Below are 18,664 nucleotides of genomic sequence, written 5' to 3'. Positions count from 1 at the left end.
GAAAGTAGAGGTGGAAAGAACAACTTTATCACTTTTGTGGATGATTGTATTTGATTTTGCTATGTTTATCTATTAACTAGCAAAGATGAGGATATGAGCATGTTTGTCAAGTATAAAAATGAGGTTGAGAACCAACTTGATAGACGAATCAAAGTGCTTACATTTGACGGAGGAGGAGAATATAGTTCTTCCAATTTAAAGGAGGTGTATGTTAGTTTGGGAATAATTCTCCAAACAAGCGCACCTTATACTCCACAGCAAAATGAAATTGCTGAACGGAAGAATAGAACTCTAAAAGAAATGGCTAACGTCATGCTCTTACGTTCTGGTTTACCTTAGAACTTGTGGGAGGAGGCGATATTAACTCCGAACCATATTCTTAACAAGATACCTCACAAGAAAACGGGTAAGACTCCATATGAGTTATGGAATGGAAGGCTACCATCATACAATTTTTTGAAAGTGTAGGGGTGCCTAGCCAAGGTGGCGATTCCTCCTCCTAAACAAACTCAATTGGGATCTAAAACAATGGAGTACATATTCATCGATTATGCTCAAAATAGCAGTGCATACAGATTTTTGATTCACAAATCCGAAAATGTGAAAATCCATGTCGATACTATCCTAGAATCAAGGGATGCTGAATTCTTTGAAGATATATATCCTGCGAAAAGAAATTAGGGTAAACCTTCTCATAAGAGATTTAAAAATTCAAAATATGAGAATGATGAAGTTGAGGCCGAGGACGCCGAACTTCGAAGGATTCAAACCTGATTTTCCGACATATATGTTAGAAGGTGAACCTCAAATCTTCAAAGAGGCGATGTCATCTCCGGATACTCATTTACGGAAAGAAGTCGTTAACAATGAAATTGATTCTATCTTAAGTAATCATACTTGGGAATTGGTTGATCTTCCATTTGGAAATAAATCAATTGGATGGAGATGGATATTCAAGAATAAGCATAAAGTTGATGGTTTCATTGATAAGTATAAAGCAACGCTTGTTGCCAAATGGTTTAGACAAAAAGAGGGTCCGGACTACTTTGATACTTATTTGTCAATAACAAGAATAATATCGGTTAGGATGTTGTATAGCTTCGCTATACAATTTGCAAGTACATCATATGGATGTGAAAACCGCATTCTTGAATGGTGATCTCAATGAGGAGATTTATATGGAATAACCTGAAGGATTTATGGTCAAAGAACAAGAACACAAAGTGTGTAGACTTGTCAAATCATTGTATGGACTTAACAAGCTCCTAAACAATGGCATGAGAAGTTTGACCATGTGATGATCCAAAATGAGTATAGATCAATGAATGTGACAAATATGTGTACACCAAATCTTCGTCCATTGGATGTGTACTTATTTGTTTATATGTTGATAACTTACTTATTCTTAGTGATAACGCTAAAGTTATCAAAATTACCAAGAATGTTCTCAAGAAGAGCTTTGAAATGAAAGACTTAGGTGGTGCATATGTTATACTCGGCACCAAATTCTACGAAATTCCAATGGCCTAGGTTTAGCACAATATCTTTACATTAAAAAGGTAATTGAAAGATTTAAACGATTCGGAATTAAAGATTCGAATAATCCTTTTCTACCACACCTAACTTTAAGAAAGAATATTGGAAACAATATCAGACAATTAGAATACTCTTAAGTGATCGGCAATCTCATGTACATCATGAACTGCACTAGACCGGATATTACATACTCGGTAGGAAAAATGAGCAAATATACGAGTAATCCAGGTCATGAGCATTGAAATGCTTAGTTGATAATATTAGAGTATCTAAAAAATACCAAAAACAATATTTCACAATACGGTCAATATCCAGGTGTGTTGGAAGGTTATAGTGATGCCAACTGGATTTCTGATTCTGATGAATCGAAATCGACTAGCTGGTATGTGTTCACGCTAGGAGGTGCCGCGGTATCACGGAAATACTCAATGCAAATTCTAATAGCGCTTTCCACGATGGAATCATAGTTTATTGCTTTAGATAAAGCTACTGAATAAGCGGAGTGGCTTCGATAGTTTTTAGAAGATGTACCATTGTGGCCAAAACCTATGCTTGCAATATGCATTCACTGTGATAATCAAGTAGTTATTGTAAGGGCACATAATGTGATATACAACTATAAATCTAGACACGTTTGTCGTAGACATAATACCGTGAGGCATTTGCTCTCACATGGAATAATTTTTTTGGACTTTGTGAAGTCAAAGGAAAGCATTATGGATCCGCTGACAAAAAGTTTGTCAAGAGAGCAAATAAACTATGCATTGAGGGGAATGGAGTTAAAAATCTTAACCCAATAAAGAGTTTTCGAGGTGAAAACCTAATCTATGCGATTAGAAATCCCATGGACTAGGTCCAACAGGACAACACAAATTTCGGAAACTCCAGAGTGAGCATTATCTCCCTCTCCTATGATGCAAAGATGCTTACTACAGTGTTTTAATGGTACGTTATGCTTTTAATGATTCCTATAGGTTGGATTTTAATATCGTAATAAGGTAGGTAGGATACCTTTAATAGGAATGTATCTATATGCGTAGAGCTAGCCAACTCTATAAAAATCTTTAAAGGCTGAATTTTCTAAAGCATGTATGAATCCCGAGAGGTTCGGGGACTAAAGAATGAACGCAATCGAGAACCAATCTTGATTCTAAGATACTCTATGGAAGGTCCATTGTCTAGGCTTACACCAACAACTGGTGATTCAAGACTAAGTTCACCGATTGGTTAACTACGTCCGATAGGCTTTCACTAAAAAATGTTCAAAGCGAAAGCTATCTATCTTGATGCGGTGTATTTCCATAGGCACACTTGGAATTCCTCGAGTCTTAGTTCTATTGAGCCATTATGTGGGGGCTTGCTGTGATTATGTGGTTTAATGGCTCAATTGATATCAGCATAACCGATGTGCTCTTATATCGGTGTAACGTACGTGCATTTATATCCGCGTAACCAACGTGCACTTATGTCGGCGTAATCGATGTTGATTAATATCACGTAACCGACGTGGATTAATGTTGGCACATCCGACATGGCTTAATGTTACCATAACCGACATTTTCCAGGTCTATAAATAGACGTACTTCCGTAGTTTAGAATAAAAAGGTCACAACTCGAGCTATAATCCTCTAATTCTCTCTTAGTCATCCTCCAAGTGTGCCGATTTCGAGAAGTATTCGACAAAGTCATATTCATGTAATGCTGATACAAATAAGTTTGAGGTGTTATATCTTGATAGGCATAGTTCGTGAAGTTGCTTAGCACCGTTGGTAGGAGCTAATCGCTTTAAAGAGAGTCGATTAGCCGATTCTTTTTTACTTTACAATATTCAGCAAGTTTATTTGCTTTGTAATTATTATTTATAAAGATTGTACATTGGCTTGATCGGTATTAAATTTTGTTATCGCCTTCTACGTGCTATTATTTTTTTTTTCTGATTACAACAAATAGTGTTACGTATTTCTCTTGATACATTAATGTGTGCATAATATTTTCCAATACTCTCCATAGTGCTGGGTTAAGTATATCCAATAGGCTTTCACTAAAAAAGGTTCAAAGCGAAAACTATCTATCTTGATGCGGTGTATTTCCACAGGCACACTTGGAATTCCTCGAGTCTTAGTTTTGTTGAGCCATTATGTGGGGGGTTGCTGTTATTATGTGGTTTAATGGCTCAATTGATATCGGCGTAACTAATGTGCTCTTATATCGGTGTAATCGACATGCATTTATATCCACGTAACCAACGTGCACTTATGTCGGCGTAACTGATGTTAATTAATATCGCGTAATCGACGTGGATTAATAATGTTGGCGCATCTGACGTGGCTTAATGTTAGCATAATTGACATTTTCCTGGTCTATAAATAGACGTGCTTCCGTAGTTCAGAATAAAAAGGTCACAACTCGAGCCATAATCCTTTAGTTCTCTCTTAGTCATCCTCCAAGTGTGCCAATTTCGAGAAGCATTCGACGAAGTCATATTCTTGTAGTGATGATACAAATAGGTTCGAGGTATTATATCTTGAGAGGCATAGTTCGTGAAGTTGCTTAGCACCATTGGTAGGAACTAATCGCCTTAAAGAGAGTTGGTTAGCCGATTCTTTTTGAGTTTACGGTATTCAACAAGTTTATTTGCTCTGTAATTATTATTTGTAAAGATTATACATTGGCTTGATCGGTATTAAATTTTGTTATTGCCTTCTCTATGCTATTATTTTTTTTCGATTACAACAAATAGTGTTACGTATTTCTCCTAATACGTTAACGTGTGCACAATATTTTCCAACACTCTCCACAAGGCCGGGTTGCCTCTCTAGAGGGAGGCCGCTTCTCTGGCAGTGTTGACTATCAATTATGGTTGTCTCTCCGGCGATGCCACATTGGGATTTCTAATACCAAAGTGATGAATCTTCACGACTTCGTTTTTTAATCGATAGTTTGGCGTGATATGAGATCACGTTCCTTGTTTTTTAATCACTTGACCCTTTTCAACATTCGATAGGAGTCTCGATATGTTATAAAGAACTCGAGGTTGATAATTTATTTTCAAGGTAGCTCTCTTGGACAACCCGCATGAGTGCATCTTCAACTTATGAAAAGATGTTGAATAATTTCATTGTTCAATGCTTGTTTACTCACTCAACAAGACAATGAGTAAGGCCGGTAGATCTAGGGGTGAGCGGTTCCAGGTTCCTTACAGGTTCCACTTGGAACACGTAACCTTACCGGTCAAACAGGTTCCTCATTTTTTGGAACTTGGAACCTACCCGTCACACATTGGAACTTGGAACCTACCCCGCCACAGGTTCTACGGTCGGTTCCAAGGTACCCGAGAACCTATCAATTTCTTTTATTTTCTTTTATTTTTTTCATTTTTAGTTAAGCAAAATGAGAGTGAACACTATAACATCTAAGAAAAAGTAGATGTGAGTGATTTTAGGCTCTATACGGATTACATTTAGAACTCAAACCAATCTATTGGAATACATTTATCATTTTTTGGAACCCGAAACATAAAAAATTGTTTGACTCGAAATTATATACTCATCATCGGATGCCATATAACGTTGTATAATTGTGCAAAAATATATATCAAGAAAAATATAAAAATTTATTTGAGAATCCAGGGTCCAGGTTCCGGGTTCCAGGTTCTAGGTAGATGAACCTGGAACCTACCCGTTAAAACAGGTTCCTCAATTTTTGGAACCTGGAACCTACCCTGCATACCTTGGAACTCGGAACTAGAGCGGATCCTACGGGTTCGGGTTCCAGGTTCTCGGTTCTACCCTAGAACCATGCTCACCCCTAAGTAGATCATTTTCAAAGGATTTGACTTCAAGTTAAGACCCCTGGTTCTACTAGGCATGCTCGATCGATGTCGTCCCCGAATTTAGATGGTGCAAACCTCTACTAAACAAAACTCACTCATTAGAACTCATCCTCAAATAATTTCTAAAGCACTATGATGTTTCACCAAAATAGAGTCAATTTCAACCGCGTCTTACCTATACTTATTCGGCATTATACTCGTAGTTCACCAAACAATATATGGGGTATGGTAAAATCTTTGCCAATGATATTTTGACTAGAAATCCAAGCGACTAAACGTAGCCTAAAGGTACAATTTTTCTTTTTCAATGGATCTTTAAAAGCAGAGTCGATCGGTATGCTTTCCACTTCGATAATACGAAGAAGTATAATTCACTGGATGGTACGTGAAAGTTTTGTGTGGATATAAGCACCTAAATGCACCGACTTTCAAGGATAAGTTCTCTATTTCTATCATTGATGATATGCTGGACGAGTTGAATGTGATTAAGACGAAGAAAAATATATCAGAAATGTCATAACTTTTGCATTAATCAATTAAATATATTATATATCACTTGAGTGATTCCGATAGTATCTCTAGCGATAAATCCTACGTTGATTTACCTTAATAATCACTTATCTAATATGATTTTTTTAAGTGGTACGAGTTCAAAGTGGAAGAACAACTCTCTCTACCCTTGCAACTCCTCCATTGAAGAACAAGAAGAGATGAAATAAACAACGGAAATTTCTACCCAAAAAGGGGGAAAAACATATCTTTAATCTTATATAGGAAAGCTACCATGCGATCCAAGCAACAGAAACATTACCATTCCCAATGTTAATGGATGTCATGCCTTGGAGGGAAATTAGCGCGAAATCACTCTATTCGATCTCGGCCATCAATCTGCTTGACCACCACCGAATCATAGCCTCTTGCGACGAAGTGGCAGGCCACGAGGACAACAACAGTTTTGCCTCCAACGACTTCATTCCAGGGGAGTCCTTTGGCAGCAACAGCAACAAGATAAAGACTCGCTCCTAGTAGACCTAATTTAGAGTTGGCTTTTTTTTTTCCTGACCTGATTTAGCCCCAATTTATCAATTGTGCAAGAAAAGGGTTAAACACGTCATTTCCATAGCTTTTACTGAGATAATTTCCCTGGCAAATCAAAACGGAATTTTTTTTTTGTTAAATTAGTATCACGTCGGACTTTCAACAATGGAAATCGTCGTTGCATTCAAAGTGGTTTTTTTTCTTTTCAAAGCTAGGACACTTTTAATGATTGACATAAGAGTTTGCACCAAAACGAATGTTGTAGGAAAGTTATTACACTAGTAAAATCTTTTTCCCGATCTAAATGTCAGATATGGGGTGTTTGATCGCATAGTTAGTGACCGGATTAAAATCTTCGCCAATTAGTTGAGAGATTTTGAAGTAGTTGGGTACTCAACAAAGCTCATCTATTGCAATTTAACAATCCAAGAGGGATGGTTGAAATTAGCTGTCTTAGAAGCTGTAAAGGAGCAAACGGAAAGGGCCAAGGCAGGTTAAATTTTACATGTACAGACACAAAACTGGAAGGAGTCTTTGAAGTGGGGAGCTGGGTATACCCGAAGCCTCAAACCAATGGGCAGGGATCCTTGGTTGAGCAGAAATTTCCCCGTTTCCTTGCTCAAGAAGAGGGTGGGAAGTCGAACTTGTCCCCACCTGCCCCCGTTTGATTGATGCCCAGGGAAGCCGAATGTCGCTTCAAATAAAGAAGAGACGTTCGATCGTGGCCGTCCAAATTGAATTGCGCTGACGTGTCGGCAGATCAGCGGGCAAATTTAAAATGTAAACGGGGGTATAATCCTTGACATTGATTCCACGCGCGGTACTTCGAAAACCTCGTCCGTCTTAAGGGCACGTGTGTTCGCGTTTCCAAACAGGGCATAATCCTTGACATTGATTCCACGCCTGCCACTGACGCCAACTCACGCAAACGGGGGTGGATAAGTCCGCCAGGCGGCGCGAATCCCTAGAACCTTCTGTGCGACGACGACCGTCGATGCGTTCCCAAGTCTCGTAATCTGAGCCGCAGATCTTGTCTTGGCGCCCGGGGAAACCTCCCACCGCCCTTGGATCACAAGATGGAGCGGAGCTATAAAACGCCTCTTCTTTCTATCACATTCTTGTCCTCTGATCCCATTTAGGGGTCGATTGTTAGGGTTTCGCTCCCTCTCATCGGATGTCTCCTTCGATCCGTTCTTTTGTTCAGCATGTCCGATCGATTGAGCCGTGGATCCTCGTAGATCCGTCCGCGATCTGTCGATCGAGTATAGATTCGGTGCAGATCCTTTTTCGCTTCTCCTGTATGATTGATGAAGAATCTCTCTTTCTCTGCGTCAGATCTGTTCTTCTTGCATCATCAATCTTTGGATTTTCGGAGCAGATCGGTCAAGCATCGGGGTTTTGTGATTCGGGCGTATTTCGAGATATCTGCCTCTGGTGTTCTTCTGCCGCAGATTCATCACCGCGCATGAAGCCGAGAGCTCACGGCTGCAAGGGTATATATAGCGAAGAAGCTGTTAGTTTTCCTGATTGTTCATGTTGATTTTGCTTGGTTCTAAGCTTATGTAAGGACTTTTGGTGCAATCATACTGTTCAGATGCGGCGGATCGCGTGTTCCTCGCTGAGATCGTGTTGTAGCGGACTATCAGTTCGATCTTAGCGGGTGGTTTCGCTAGACGGATCGAGGCGGTCTTTTGATATTTCCTGTGCGGATGGCGTTCGTTAGAGGCGAGGGTGTTTGTATTCCCATACAGAGGGGACTCGCGAGATGATGGGAAGATGGCCTTGACCGTTTGATAGATGATTCTCTGCTGGTCAGGTTTTGGTTTTCACTAATTTTTTTTTTGTCTGATTGGAAGAGGTATTGTTGGTTGTGTGTTTGGGGGATACGAGTGGTGAGATTTCGAAAAAGGTCATTGAGAGAAAAAAGATGATGAGATGTTGGAATAAGAATGTGCGACTGTCGTCGACCTTTGCCATGACAGGTGCGCTTGCATGGCGGGTCAAAAACCCCAATAAAATTTGCTTTTTTTGTGTGTTGGGGGGAGATGGTACGGGGTTTTCTTTTGCCCGGCTCTCCCCCCTTGGCGTGGTGTCGTCTCTCTCCCTCTCTCCTTGTTCTCTCTCTCTCTCAGAGCAGCTGCACGTGGCTTGTCGCTGATGTCTCGCAAGAAACCAATTGTTTCATTAATCGGAACGCCAAACAGGTTCCGACAGGATGACCTCGAAATATCACACACGGCTTATACTGGAGGAAGTCCTCGATGATATTCAAGTCAAAGGTACAACTACACTGCTTTAGCCATTCTACCATAACTTCGCCTTGTGAGCTTATATAATTTTTCCTTTCAATTCATCGGTGTCGAGTGGTGTCGAGTGCCGCCAGTCAATTTCATTGGACCAAACTGTTACTATCCGTATATATTTTAGTTCATCAACATGAATAACAGCAGCAGGTCTCACGCTATTGATAGATGTGGTCAATTCCGGCCATTCAATTTCAGTGGATTGCTTGCAAACTGGTACTCTTATCAGTATATTCGTTAATTCATCAACGTGGATAACAGTGGAAGGTTTGACGCCATTCACTGATATTTGCAATTGCGAGTCTTGGAATTCACCTGTTCATTATTGTTTTCAAGCAATTTCATCGTAATTAATGGCTAATGCTTCCCACAGCCAATGATCGCTGTCCGCCATCATACTTAGATCTATCACGCAATATTTTTGTATCCTAGTCCCGAGGGTTGCATAAATGGGCATGCTCTCAAGGGACTATGATGATGGGATCCTTCATATAATACCAGTAAAGTTGGACCGTGTAGATAGCACTTCGCTTTCATTTTCTTCATCAGACTTGCGAGAGTAATCTGGAACGTCTTTGAGAGATCTACTTGACCTTCTGTTGCGGCCAAGTTTGTGTTCGTACGGGACCTGCAAGAAGAGAACTTGGAATAACAGGTATTCTTTTTTGTTCCTCTTAATCTTTTTTGTGAATGTACATATTGAGCTTTGCCATTGCTCTTTTCTTGTTTCGACAGTTGAGTGCTGGTCCCTTGAAGGACCTTGCCTCATTAGAATTCTGGTTTGTCAGCAGGGTCCCCTTTGTTCAGTTTGGATTGAAGAAACGTGGATGGTTGTTGCTTAAGTGTGTCTCTTCAGAGGGAAAAGGAACATGTAGATGCAGCTGTACAGGTTCTTCTAAAATTTAATCAGTAGCTGGGGGTATGCTGGGTAGTTTCACATATTCTGCATTATCTGTAAAAGAGGTAAGCAAGGTAAGCATGTGGGAGAAGAAATTTGTATGGCTGTCAAAGAAGGATGTGAGAGGAAGTAATCGTGGGATGTCCCAAAAAAAAGTCACTGTTGACGACCTTTGCCATGACAGGTGCGCTTGCATGGCAGGTCAAAGAACCCTAATAAGATGTTCTCTTTTGTTGTTTTGGGGGGAGATCGCACGGGCTTTATTTTTTGGCTCGGCTCTCCCTCCTCTCTCTCTCTTTCTCTCTCCCTCCCTCCCTCCCTCCCTTCCTCTCTAAGAGAGGTTTGACATGGCTGGTTTCTGTCAACGAACATATGCATGGCAAATCACCAAAAAAGAAGAAAGTAATCCTCTTATGCCGTGGAAACAGTGCTATAATACATTTTGGAGGTACTCAATGACATTGTAGGTATCTATCGCTGCCAATTTTGAATTCTGTGGATTTACCGAATCAATCATCAGCATGCCATAGCTGCATTTGATATCATCACAAGATTTACGTTTCCCTTTGCAACTTTTTATTACTCATGGCGAACGACTAATTTATGTTTAAAAATGGGCACATGGAAAGGAATCATTGCCAAGATTAACATGCTACATACTAATGGATTTGGTATTGTGAGTTAGAGAAGTTTCCTATCCTTTTTATCTCTGTGGAGAGAATAATGTTAATTCATATTTCATGAACCGAACTCGTGCAATTTTTTTAGAATACATTTATTCAATGGCTGTTAATTAATATTTTCCAAGTGACGTTAGTAATGCAAGTAAAATTGGCCAGATAAACACTCGTGTAAATATGGGGTTGGTAAGTTTATTTTCTAGGGCATTCAATTGCAAGATTCTTATTGTGAAGCTGAGGGATTGTTAGAATTCTGAAGTTGAACCAATGCATGAGAACTTTGTTAGAAATCTGTGAGGGAAATGATCCATGATACATGAAAACTTTCTCTGTTTTGCTCCTTTTCATTTTGCTGTATTCATAAAATATATGAAGCAATGGCAATGAAAATTCTGGCAAGATAGTTGACTGAAGTAAGATGTGCATCTACTTGTTTTTGCTATGTATATAGTAGTCAAATTACATGTAGCCCAAAGTTGATGTGCTTTTGGAGCAGTTAGAATGTGCGGGTGTTCTACTGGTGTAATGACCATTCCTTGTACTCTATGTACTAAGTGTGGCGTGTGTCAAGTCTGTTCTCAAATAGAAATGGAGCTACCACACTGGAGTCATCGACCTTGTGAGAAGATCTGATCATCCTTTTTTGCATGCAGGTAAGATAATTGAGTAAGCAAGCTTCTGCTTTCCTGTTTATGTTATACATGTCTTAACCTGCAAGTTTTTGGCTGTTCTAGCATCTGGATGGAGGATCACTTCTCTCTTGAAGTTGTTAGCCGTATGATTGTGATTCCATGGCAAGCCTGTACTGTCTAGGTGTTTGAAATGAAGTCCTAAGAGTCAGACTGCACCTTATTTAGGACTCAAAAGACTCATGCAGGTGAGATAATCGACTGAGCCTGCTTTTGCTTTCCTGTTTATGTTGTACATGTCTTAACATGCAAGTTTTTGGCTGTTCTAGCGTCTGGATGGAGGAGCACTTCTCTCTTCAAGTTGTTACAGCCATATGATACCAAATTTACGAGACCATGGCAAGCCTGAACTGTGAAGCCTTTTGAAATGAACTACTAAGAGTCAGACTGGACCGGATTTAGGATTTCAAAAGATTCAGCTAGCGAATGGCCTGGGCTTGTCCTTCCAACGGGTAGCAGCACCAGGTTTAGATGAAGATAGCAACTCAGTATATCAATGTGGTCTTCTCACCCGACTTCTGTGCTTCTTCGGTTGAACCCAATGTATGTGTTGCTCATGGATGAATGGATTCTAGAAGAGCCCAAGCAGCTTTGTGGAAGCTTGTGCCAACGTGAATTAAGAATCAATTGGTAATTTGGTCTGGCATGTCGGTTTTCTTTCTGTTGGTTTCCCTTCTTGTGCTTTTAGTAACGAGTCACTCGGGTGGAAAATCAGTCTTCAGTTGCATCCAGTGCTTTCAAGTTCAACATGACTGTTAAATGTTTTGAGTGGTATGTGAACCTCGTTCATCCTGGGTTTTTCTGATTCATATGGTTCATTTAATTGAATGTCCACAAATAGCTGGGATCCTATCTTTTGATTGATTGATTGTGTAATAAATTTGTGTGACAAGGTAGAGAGCCAACTAAGCTTGGTCTGTTAAGTGTTTTGAGTGGTATATAACCTTGTTCAGCCTAGGTGTTTCTGGTTCATATGGTTCATTTAATCAAATGTTCACAAATAGCTGGTATCCTATATTTTGATTGATTGTGTCTAATAAAGTTGTGTGACTAGGTAGAGAGCCAACTAAGCTTGGCGCCAATGCAAGTGTTGTCTTGTGTAGCTGTGGATCCCTGCTGCTGGTTTGTCTTAATTTACTCCAAGACCTCGTTTGGCTTTTATTGGGGAACTCCCAATGGAATCTACCAATATCAAAGACAAGTCAAATTTACACATTCCGACTCATTGGGAGAAAACAGATGAATGAGTTCTGTTCCTATCCATAAACAGATGGAAGTACTTGCTTTTAAATGCAGATGGTGAGTTTTTCATGGAACTGAGTTGCTGTACCTACCTTCATCATCGTCGAATTCTTGGTAAGGCATATATGCTGTTTAAGGATTTAGAGCACGGCACTAGTTAGCTGAAATTTTCTCTCTTTTTGCTATTTCACTGCCTGTCAAATCATTATTCTTTCTTGGTTATAGTCCTCCTTAATACCCCGTGTGGTACATTTGTGCTTTTCAACGAGTGATGCATGGATGTAGTAGATATCGATTTGTCAGATTCTGGTTGATCGTTGCACAATCTCAATGCTCTGAATTTCTTTAAAGGGGTAAGCTAAGCGAGTCCCGTGATTTCTGGAGAGAGCTTGAGACGCAAGTTTGTTGTCTTCCAACATAATTGTTGGAAATTTCTGAGTTTATCTAAGAGATGTGTCTGAATAGGTTTCTCATCCTCTTGTGGCTTGTCAATTATTCAAAAAATTCTTGTATTAACAAGGTGAACCAGAGCCCACTCCATCCCGGCAGCTAAAGATGGAGTTAGGCTCACCTGGTATCGGTTGCCGGTGCATGGAATCCGGTCATTGATCGGTGAGCTTAAAACCTAGAGCGTGCCCTTGAAAAAGGGTTTTTGTTTTTTTCACTGCCTCAGGTTATATTGTGTTGTTTGCTATCCGGCAAACCTGACTATCAAGTTGAATTGCGCTTGACGTATAGGTTAATGGGATGCAGGACAGATATTTTCCATTTTCATTTTGATCAACTATTTTTTGGGTCAAATTTTTGTTGAACTTTGGGGACTTAGAACAGTTGCGTATAATTTTGCTCTTTCTTTTTCATAGAAATATGGATTTTTAGTGAAATCTCATGTCTTTGAAAAATTGTGGAATTTAACATTATTATGGGCAGTAATTGCAAATTTTGTGCTTTAATTGGTAATGCAAAAATTTCTAGTATACCAACTTTATATGATCTAAAACGTTACTTTAAGAATCATTAGATATTTCATTTTTTCCTATTCGAAGGACCTTGGAAATTGGGAATTTACTGGGGTTACTGTTTCAAGCGTTTCTGTATGAAATTATAATTTTCTTTTTTCTAGAAAATTGTCCTTTGATCTCTTTATTTACGTCAGGAAAGAAATCAAGAATGATAAATATGCTAACTCGAGATGAAAATGAAGCGAATACAATTTTGAGAACCTTTCTCATGTTTCTATGAATTTTTTTCGTTTGTCCATGCCCCGTCTGCATGGTGTTTGGCACGGAGGTGTCCACAATTCCTGGTCTTAATTCTCTCTCTGACGTTAAAAAAGAGGAAAAGTGCGTAGGAAACGAAGTAGGTTATGAGAATTTCTTTTTACCGGGACGAGTCGGAGGTGGAAGTCATCGTATTTTTTAGCTTTTTTTTTTTTTGTTTGGACAAAACGTTTCTCCTGTTCGCTCATTTGTTCTTTTGCCTTTTCCCTTTCTATGGTGTTTTGATTAAATTCTGATCTGACATTTTGGTTTAAGCTCACATTGTTGTGGGTCCATAAGCTCAAATATGGTAAGAGCGCTCAAGCCCACTGGGCTTGAGAGGATGGTGGTTCAAGTCCACTTGGATCCCTTAACGTCAGTCCGTCTGTACATAGCCAGCTTCATAAAGAGTTCCGAACCGAGCTTTCTCCAACTTTTTAAAATTGACGGATATTCATTTTTCTCATCATATTCACTGCTCGAGTAGAGACCCGGTTGTCACTTCAATTTATGGGGAGATATTCTCTTTCCATTCTAGGAGTGATTGCTTTTTAATCTTCATCTGTTCGGGTGCTGCACGCTCCACGACTGCATACGTAAGCCTTCTTTGGTGGGACTGCACCAAAGAAGAAGTTCGGAGATTGTATTTGGTGGGCTTGCTTTGTGGTATGGTTGTTCGGCACTGATTGGGTCCAACTTGATCTTCGTCAACATCCCAAAGCTGACGTAGAAACGAGCCCGCATCTGTTCTTCCACTGTAAGGCATTACTCTTCTCCTTTATCTGGTGATCATTCTTGCCGGTACATACATAGAGAGCTGCTGGCTGAGATTGTCAAACGTAGGGCCATCAAATAAGTGGTCGGGTTGGATTTTAGTTGGGTTGAAAATGGATTGATCTTGATCGACTCATTTAATCTGTTTTTACCTATTCAAATGTGACAAAATTTTGCGATCGATACTTAGACTCGTCTCAATTCATTTTTGAAGTACTTTGATATTTAATCTAATGTTAGAATAAGTATCCTCAAAGAAGGAGATATCTTTTGTTGAAAGCCTAGGCGAATATCTCCCGCCACCTTATATCATTTCTCCAAGAGAGTAAGGACTCGGTCCATTTGTTGTTGGAGTTTCTCCGAAGCATGTTCCTGCCTTTCACCGTGTGATTGCTCCAAAGTTGTAAACCATCTTTTTTTTTTTTTTTTAATGCAAAATGCATCACTCAAAACGAGTTCAACTTAGAGCTCGATACCAATTTGATGCGTGAATGAGGCGGGCAAATGCGTTTTGAGTGATTATGAAGGGAAGTTTATATAGATCAAAGTGAACGGGGGACAAAAGTCAAAGGATGAATGCTAATGCGGGATAGATATGATCACCATCGAGGCTTAAAGATAACTCCAGTCGAGGATGAAGATTGGGATTGGACAAAAGCTCACAAACACGGTATAAAGGTTGCACCACCAATCGAGAATAAAGGGCTTTTGACTCATCACCAAGGAGTATCCACTCTTCAAGGATAAAGATGTTGAAGTGTTTAACATTCAACTCACAAAGAGTAATTTTCATTTATTAACAATAGTCTAATCTGCATTACAATGGAGAGCAAGCTAAAGGAAATAGAAAAAAGGAAATAAAACACAAATTTCATTCACCAACCTTATTATGCTAATAACAATCTTAAAAGATCTACTAATATCAAAGGAAGTAAGTCCAATCAACCTCCTATTAATATGCCTTTGATTTGCCATCAAATCAACATGTAAGCAAGCAAGATATGGCTTGAAATCAGCAATCAATCACATCTTGAATATGCCATAAAATAAGTAATCAATCATATCTTGAATATGCCTTTGAATCTTCAATCAATTTGGTTAGCAAGTAATTTGGTGAATTGTCATGGAATCCACAACAATTTGCTAATCAATCAATCCGATGAATCGTTATGAAATCCGCAATCAATCTACTAAGCAATCTTATCTCTAAGGGAAATAATCGAAATTTTATAATCGACAATCCTAGTTGAGAACCTTCATTACAACATGGGGATCCTTGGTGACATAGTTGAATGCTCCGCATCGGCGGGAGTGTCCGCAATAAGAAGTTTCAACACGGGCTTGCGTCGATGGGATAGCGACGAACTAACCAGCAATAACAAGCAAGACGGAGTCGCCGCAGGGAATGATGAATAGTGGTGCTGTGAGAAGCGATTGAGGAAAAGAGAGAACTTTTTTTTTGTCTTCTATTTTTGTCCTCAATCTCTAGTGAAAGTGTGGATCCCCTAAGGAATTAGTGAACTATAAAGGATCCTGCTGTTCGGATGACCTCTTCCATCGGCGTAACTCACTCAGCGGAGCAATCACGTTGCAATGCCGGGGCCGATCACAGGAAAAAAGCAAGTCATTGTCGTTCTTAAATATCTTTTATTTTTTTATCCAATATAGGTCTATCCCACTCTTTATCCCGGATTTCTTAGCCGTCATTTTTTCCGGACGTATCCCGATTTATCAGATTTGGAGGGCATTGCCAAACATCGGACATAGTAATAAATTGTCCTATCTCGACTCAAATCCGAACCGCCAAACATAACTTAATTGTCATCTCATTTTTAGTTCTAGTTTCCCGTTCACGCTTTTAAATTTCCATTAATGTTCCATCACTTCAAGTTCTTCTTGCAAAGTAAGATAATATTGTTTATTCTGATGGGAAAGTTAAAAATTTGTTCATGTTTTTCTGCTTATTGAGAAAAGAACTAAATACATTTACTTAATTCGAGAAAGTTGAATATCACGTGCCTGTGTTATAAATCTTGAATTGAAACAAGGACTTTGTTAACAAATGTCTCCAAAGCAATTATTAAACACCTAAGAAGGTTTGTTATTTTCAATGTATTATTTTTTTTTTCCATGTTACCTGTAATTAATGTACTAAATATGAAAATATTTCTTTAACAGATGTGATTAATAAGGTGTCGCGCTAGATGTTTTTTTCTGTATATATATATATATATATCTCACGGGACCTTTGGTGGGGCTACGTTAATAACCCTAGTCAGTCAGTCAGTCAGCATTGGCTTTTGAGCCACCTTGCCTTCCCCTTCGCCGTTTTATCTTTAGGCTCTGGTTTCTCTGCTGACCCCTCTTCGACCTCATTTCTTCCTCCTTTTGTCTCCGCTTCCATGCCTCTTTTCGTCTGCTTGGGGGAGAGAGAGAGAGAGAGAGAGAGAGAGAGGGGTAGAGAGAAAGCGCAGGAGAGAAGCTGATGGGTGGTCGGGTCTCCCTCCCTCTCCTTTGACCAAGAAAAGGCCAAAAAAAAGATGAGTTGGTGATCTTTTCATTTATTCTGTCCATTCAGCGAGCAAAAGAAGTGGTTGCTGTGAAGTTATTAGCTTCTTCTGGATGACAGAGAGAGAGAGAGACACTTTATATTGAGAAAAGTAAGATCATCGAAACCAATTTTGATTTGGCGAACGAGGAAGCATCTGGCAGGGCTTCGGGTTTGGTTGGTTCTACGAGCTTCATCGAAGGTTTTTGGGGTATTATCGGGTCGACCCAATATTTAGGTTGAAGCTGGGATTCTTGTTCTGTTATTGGTTTTCTTGATTTTGGGGGAGGAGATGGGAAAGAGGAAGGCGCAGAAGACGAAGGAACTATCGGTGGCGATAGCCGAAGCATCGTCATCAGCAGCAGAAGCAGGAGACGAAACCAAGTCTCCAGTGGTAACCCCAAGAAAAAGAGGCCGACCTCGCAAGATCGTCGAAGCAAAAGCTGAACCAAAGCAAGAAGAGGAGCAGCAACAAGAACAGGAGCAGAATCCAATACAACAAGCTGAAGCGGGAGCGGAAGAGGAAGGAGAAGAAGAAGCAGCTAAAGTAGTAGAGCAAACGAAGAAAGCTAGAACCGGCGAAGTGCAAGAGCAGAAGAAGGAAGAGACGTTGCAGGAGCCGTCAACAAGAAAGGCTAGCAGCACAAGCAGAGCGAGAAGGAAGAGCAAGCCTCGTAAGAGCAGCTGACAAAAGAAGACGACCCATTACTACTTTCACTCTTTTCTCTCTGCAACTCGATTCTGCCTTTTGGTTTTTGTAGCTTTGGTCTTGATCAGGCAAATTAGGATGATCGAAGATCATCCATCGCTCCTGCCTTTTGACACTTCCACATGGCTCACACACACACACACACACCATATTCTTCGTACCTATCTCTGTGTCGACATATTGCTGCAAATTAGGTTTTTCTGGTGTGTGGGTTTTGTGTTCCACTTTCTATATGCTTCATTGAAGTTGCCCACTGATTGAAGTCATCGGCCTCTTCTTTTGTTGTCTTTTAGCTTGTCCTTCTCTCTGTTTGATCAAAAAACCAACCTATGAAATCACAGATGAACGCGGTATTTCTTTCTCACTTTTTTTCCCATTCCTTTTTGTTTTTTTGTTTTTTTTCTTTTCAAGTTTCTCGCTGTTTCTGGTTGTGGGTGCTTTTGTTTTGCTTTGTTTTTGTTAGTACCACGAACGACTGAGACTGAAATATGTTGGGGTAAGGCCCACTTCACACTCCCACACATCCAATCGCGATTGAATCCTGCCTTTGAAGTCCCAATCGGATTGGACAAAACTTATCTGCTCAACCCCATTAAATGATGTTCGATCAAAAGAAAAAAAAAAGAAAGAAACCCCCCATTAAATGATAAAAACATTTCAAGGGTAATTCATCAAAAAAAATTTGGGAAGAAAAATGAGGAGATGAGGATGAGGAGGAGAGATTGCAATCTGTGGGGGGAAGATGGGGGAAAGCTGGAAAAATAATGAGGCAGGAATTCGCAAGTTGCAGATCTCTGTGTCTGTCCTCCACTGCGCGACTCCAAATAAACGACCAGACAAAAAAAGGGAAGGGAGAGGACGAATCGCTGTCTGCGGCGCGTGACGCGTACTTCCCCTTGAGGCCGTACTAAGTAGAAAGACCTGGTCGTAGGGGCAGTGGCAGTGGTATAGTGGTGGTGGACCATTTGGTAAAAATTGGATTTTGAATTTGGATCGAGTCCAAAGGCTGTGTTCACGAGCATTATTTAGCTGTCCAGCATTATAGTTTCAGCGGCAACTACGGTTAACCTCATGCTATGTAGAATCATGTACCCATCTATCTGTTTTGTGACTGATCGAGTTGCTAGGTTTCAAATCGCATTGTGATCACGGCTTG

General features: G+C 39.9%; 1 protein-coding gene and 1 long non-coding RNA gene across 4 annotated transcripts; both read left to right on the top strand.

The window, feature by feature from the left end:
* Window positions 1-7,517: 7,517 nt before the first annotated feature.
* Window positions 7,518-12,385, top strand: LOC115728436. Of its 3 annotated transcripts, XR_007197612.1 has the most exons (6): window positions 7,518-7,679; window positions 7,785-7,899; window positions 8,001-9,364; window positions 9,445-10,940; window positions 11,022-11,164; window positions 11,246-12,385. It is a non-coding gene; the product is annotated as an uncharacterized LOC115728436 (long non-coding RNA). The 3 variants fall into 3 exon arrangements; XR_007197611.1 differs by having other exon boundaries at window positions 7,785-9,364; XR_007197613.1 differs by lacking the exon at window positions 11,022-11,164 and having other exon boundaries at window positions 7,785-9,364.
* A 4,256-nt stretch (window positions 12,386-16,641) lies between these two features.
* On the top strand, window positions 16,642-17,614 carry LOC115728467 (protein FAM9A). Its single transcript, XM_030658796.2, has one exon. The coding sequence runs from the start codon at window positions 17,092-17,094 to the stop codon at window positions 17,485-17,487; it is 396 nt and encodes a 131-aa protein (XP_030514656.2). The 5' UTR covers window positions 16,642-17,091; the 3' UTR covers window positions 17,488-17,614.
* Window positions 17,615-18,664: the final 1,050 nt, after the last annotated feature.

The sequence above is a fragment of the Rhodamnia argentea genome, chromosome 2 (assembly GCF_020921035.1).
Source record: "Rhodamnia argentea isolate NSW1041297 chromosome 2, ASM2092103v1, whole genome shotgun sequence".
Classification (NCBI taxonomy): domain Eukaryota; kingdom Viridiplantae; phylum Streptophyta; class Magnoliopsida; order Myrtales; family Myrtaceae; genus Rhodamnia; species Rhodamnia argentea.
Note: the sequence above shows the minus strand (reverse complement) of the source record. Positions and strands in the feature narration are given on the sequence as shown.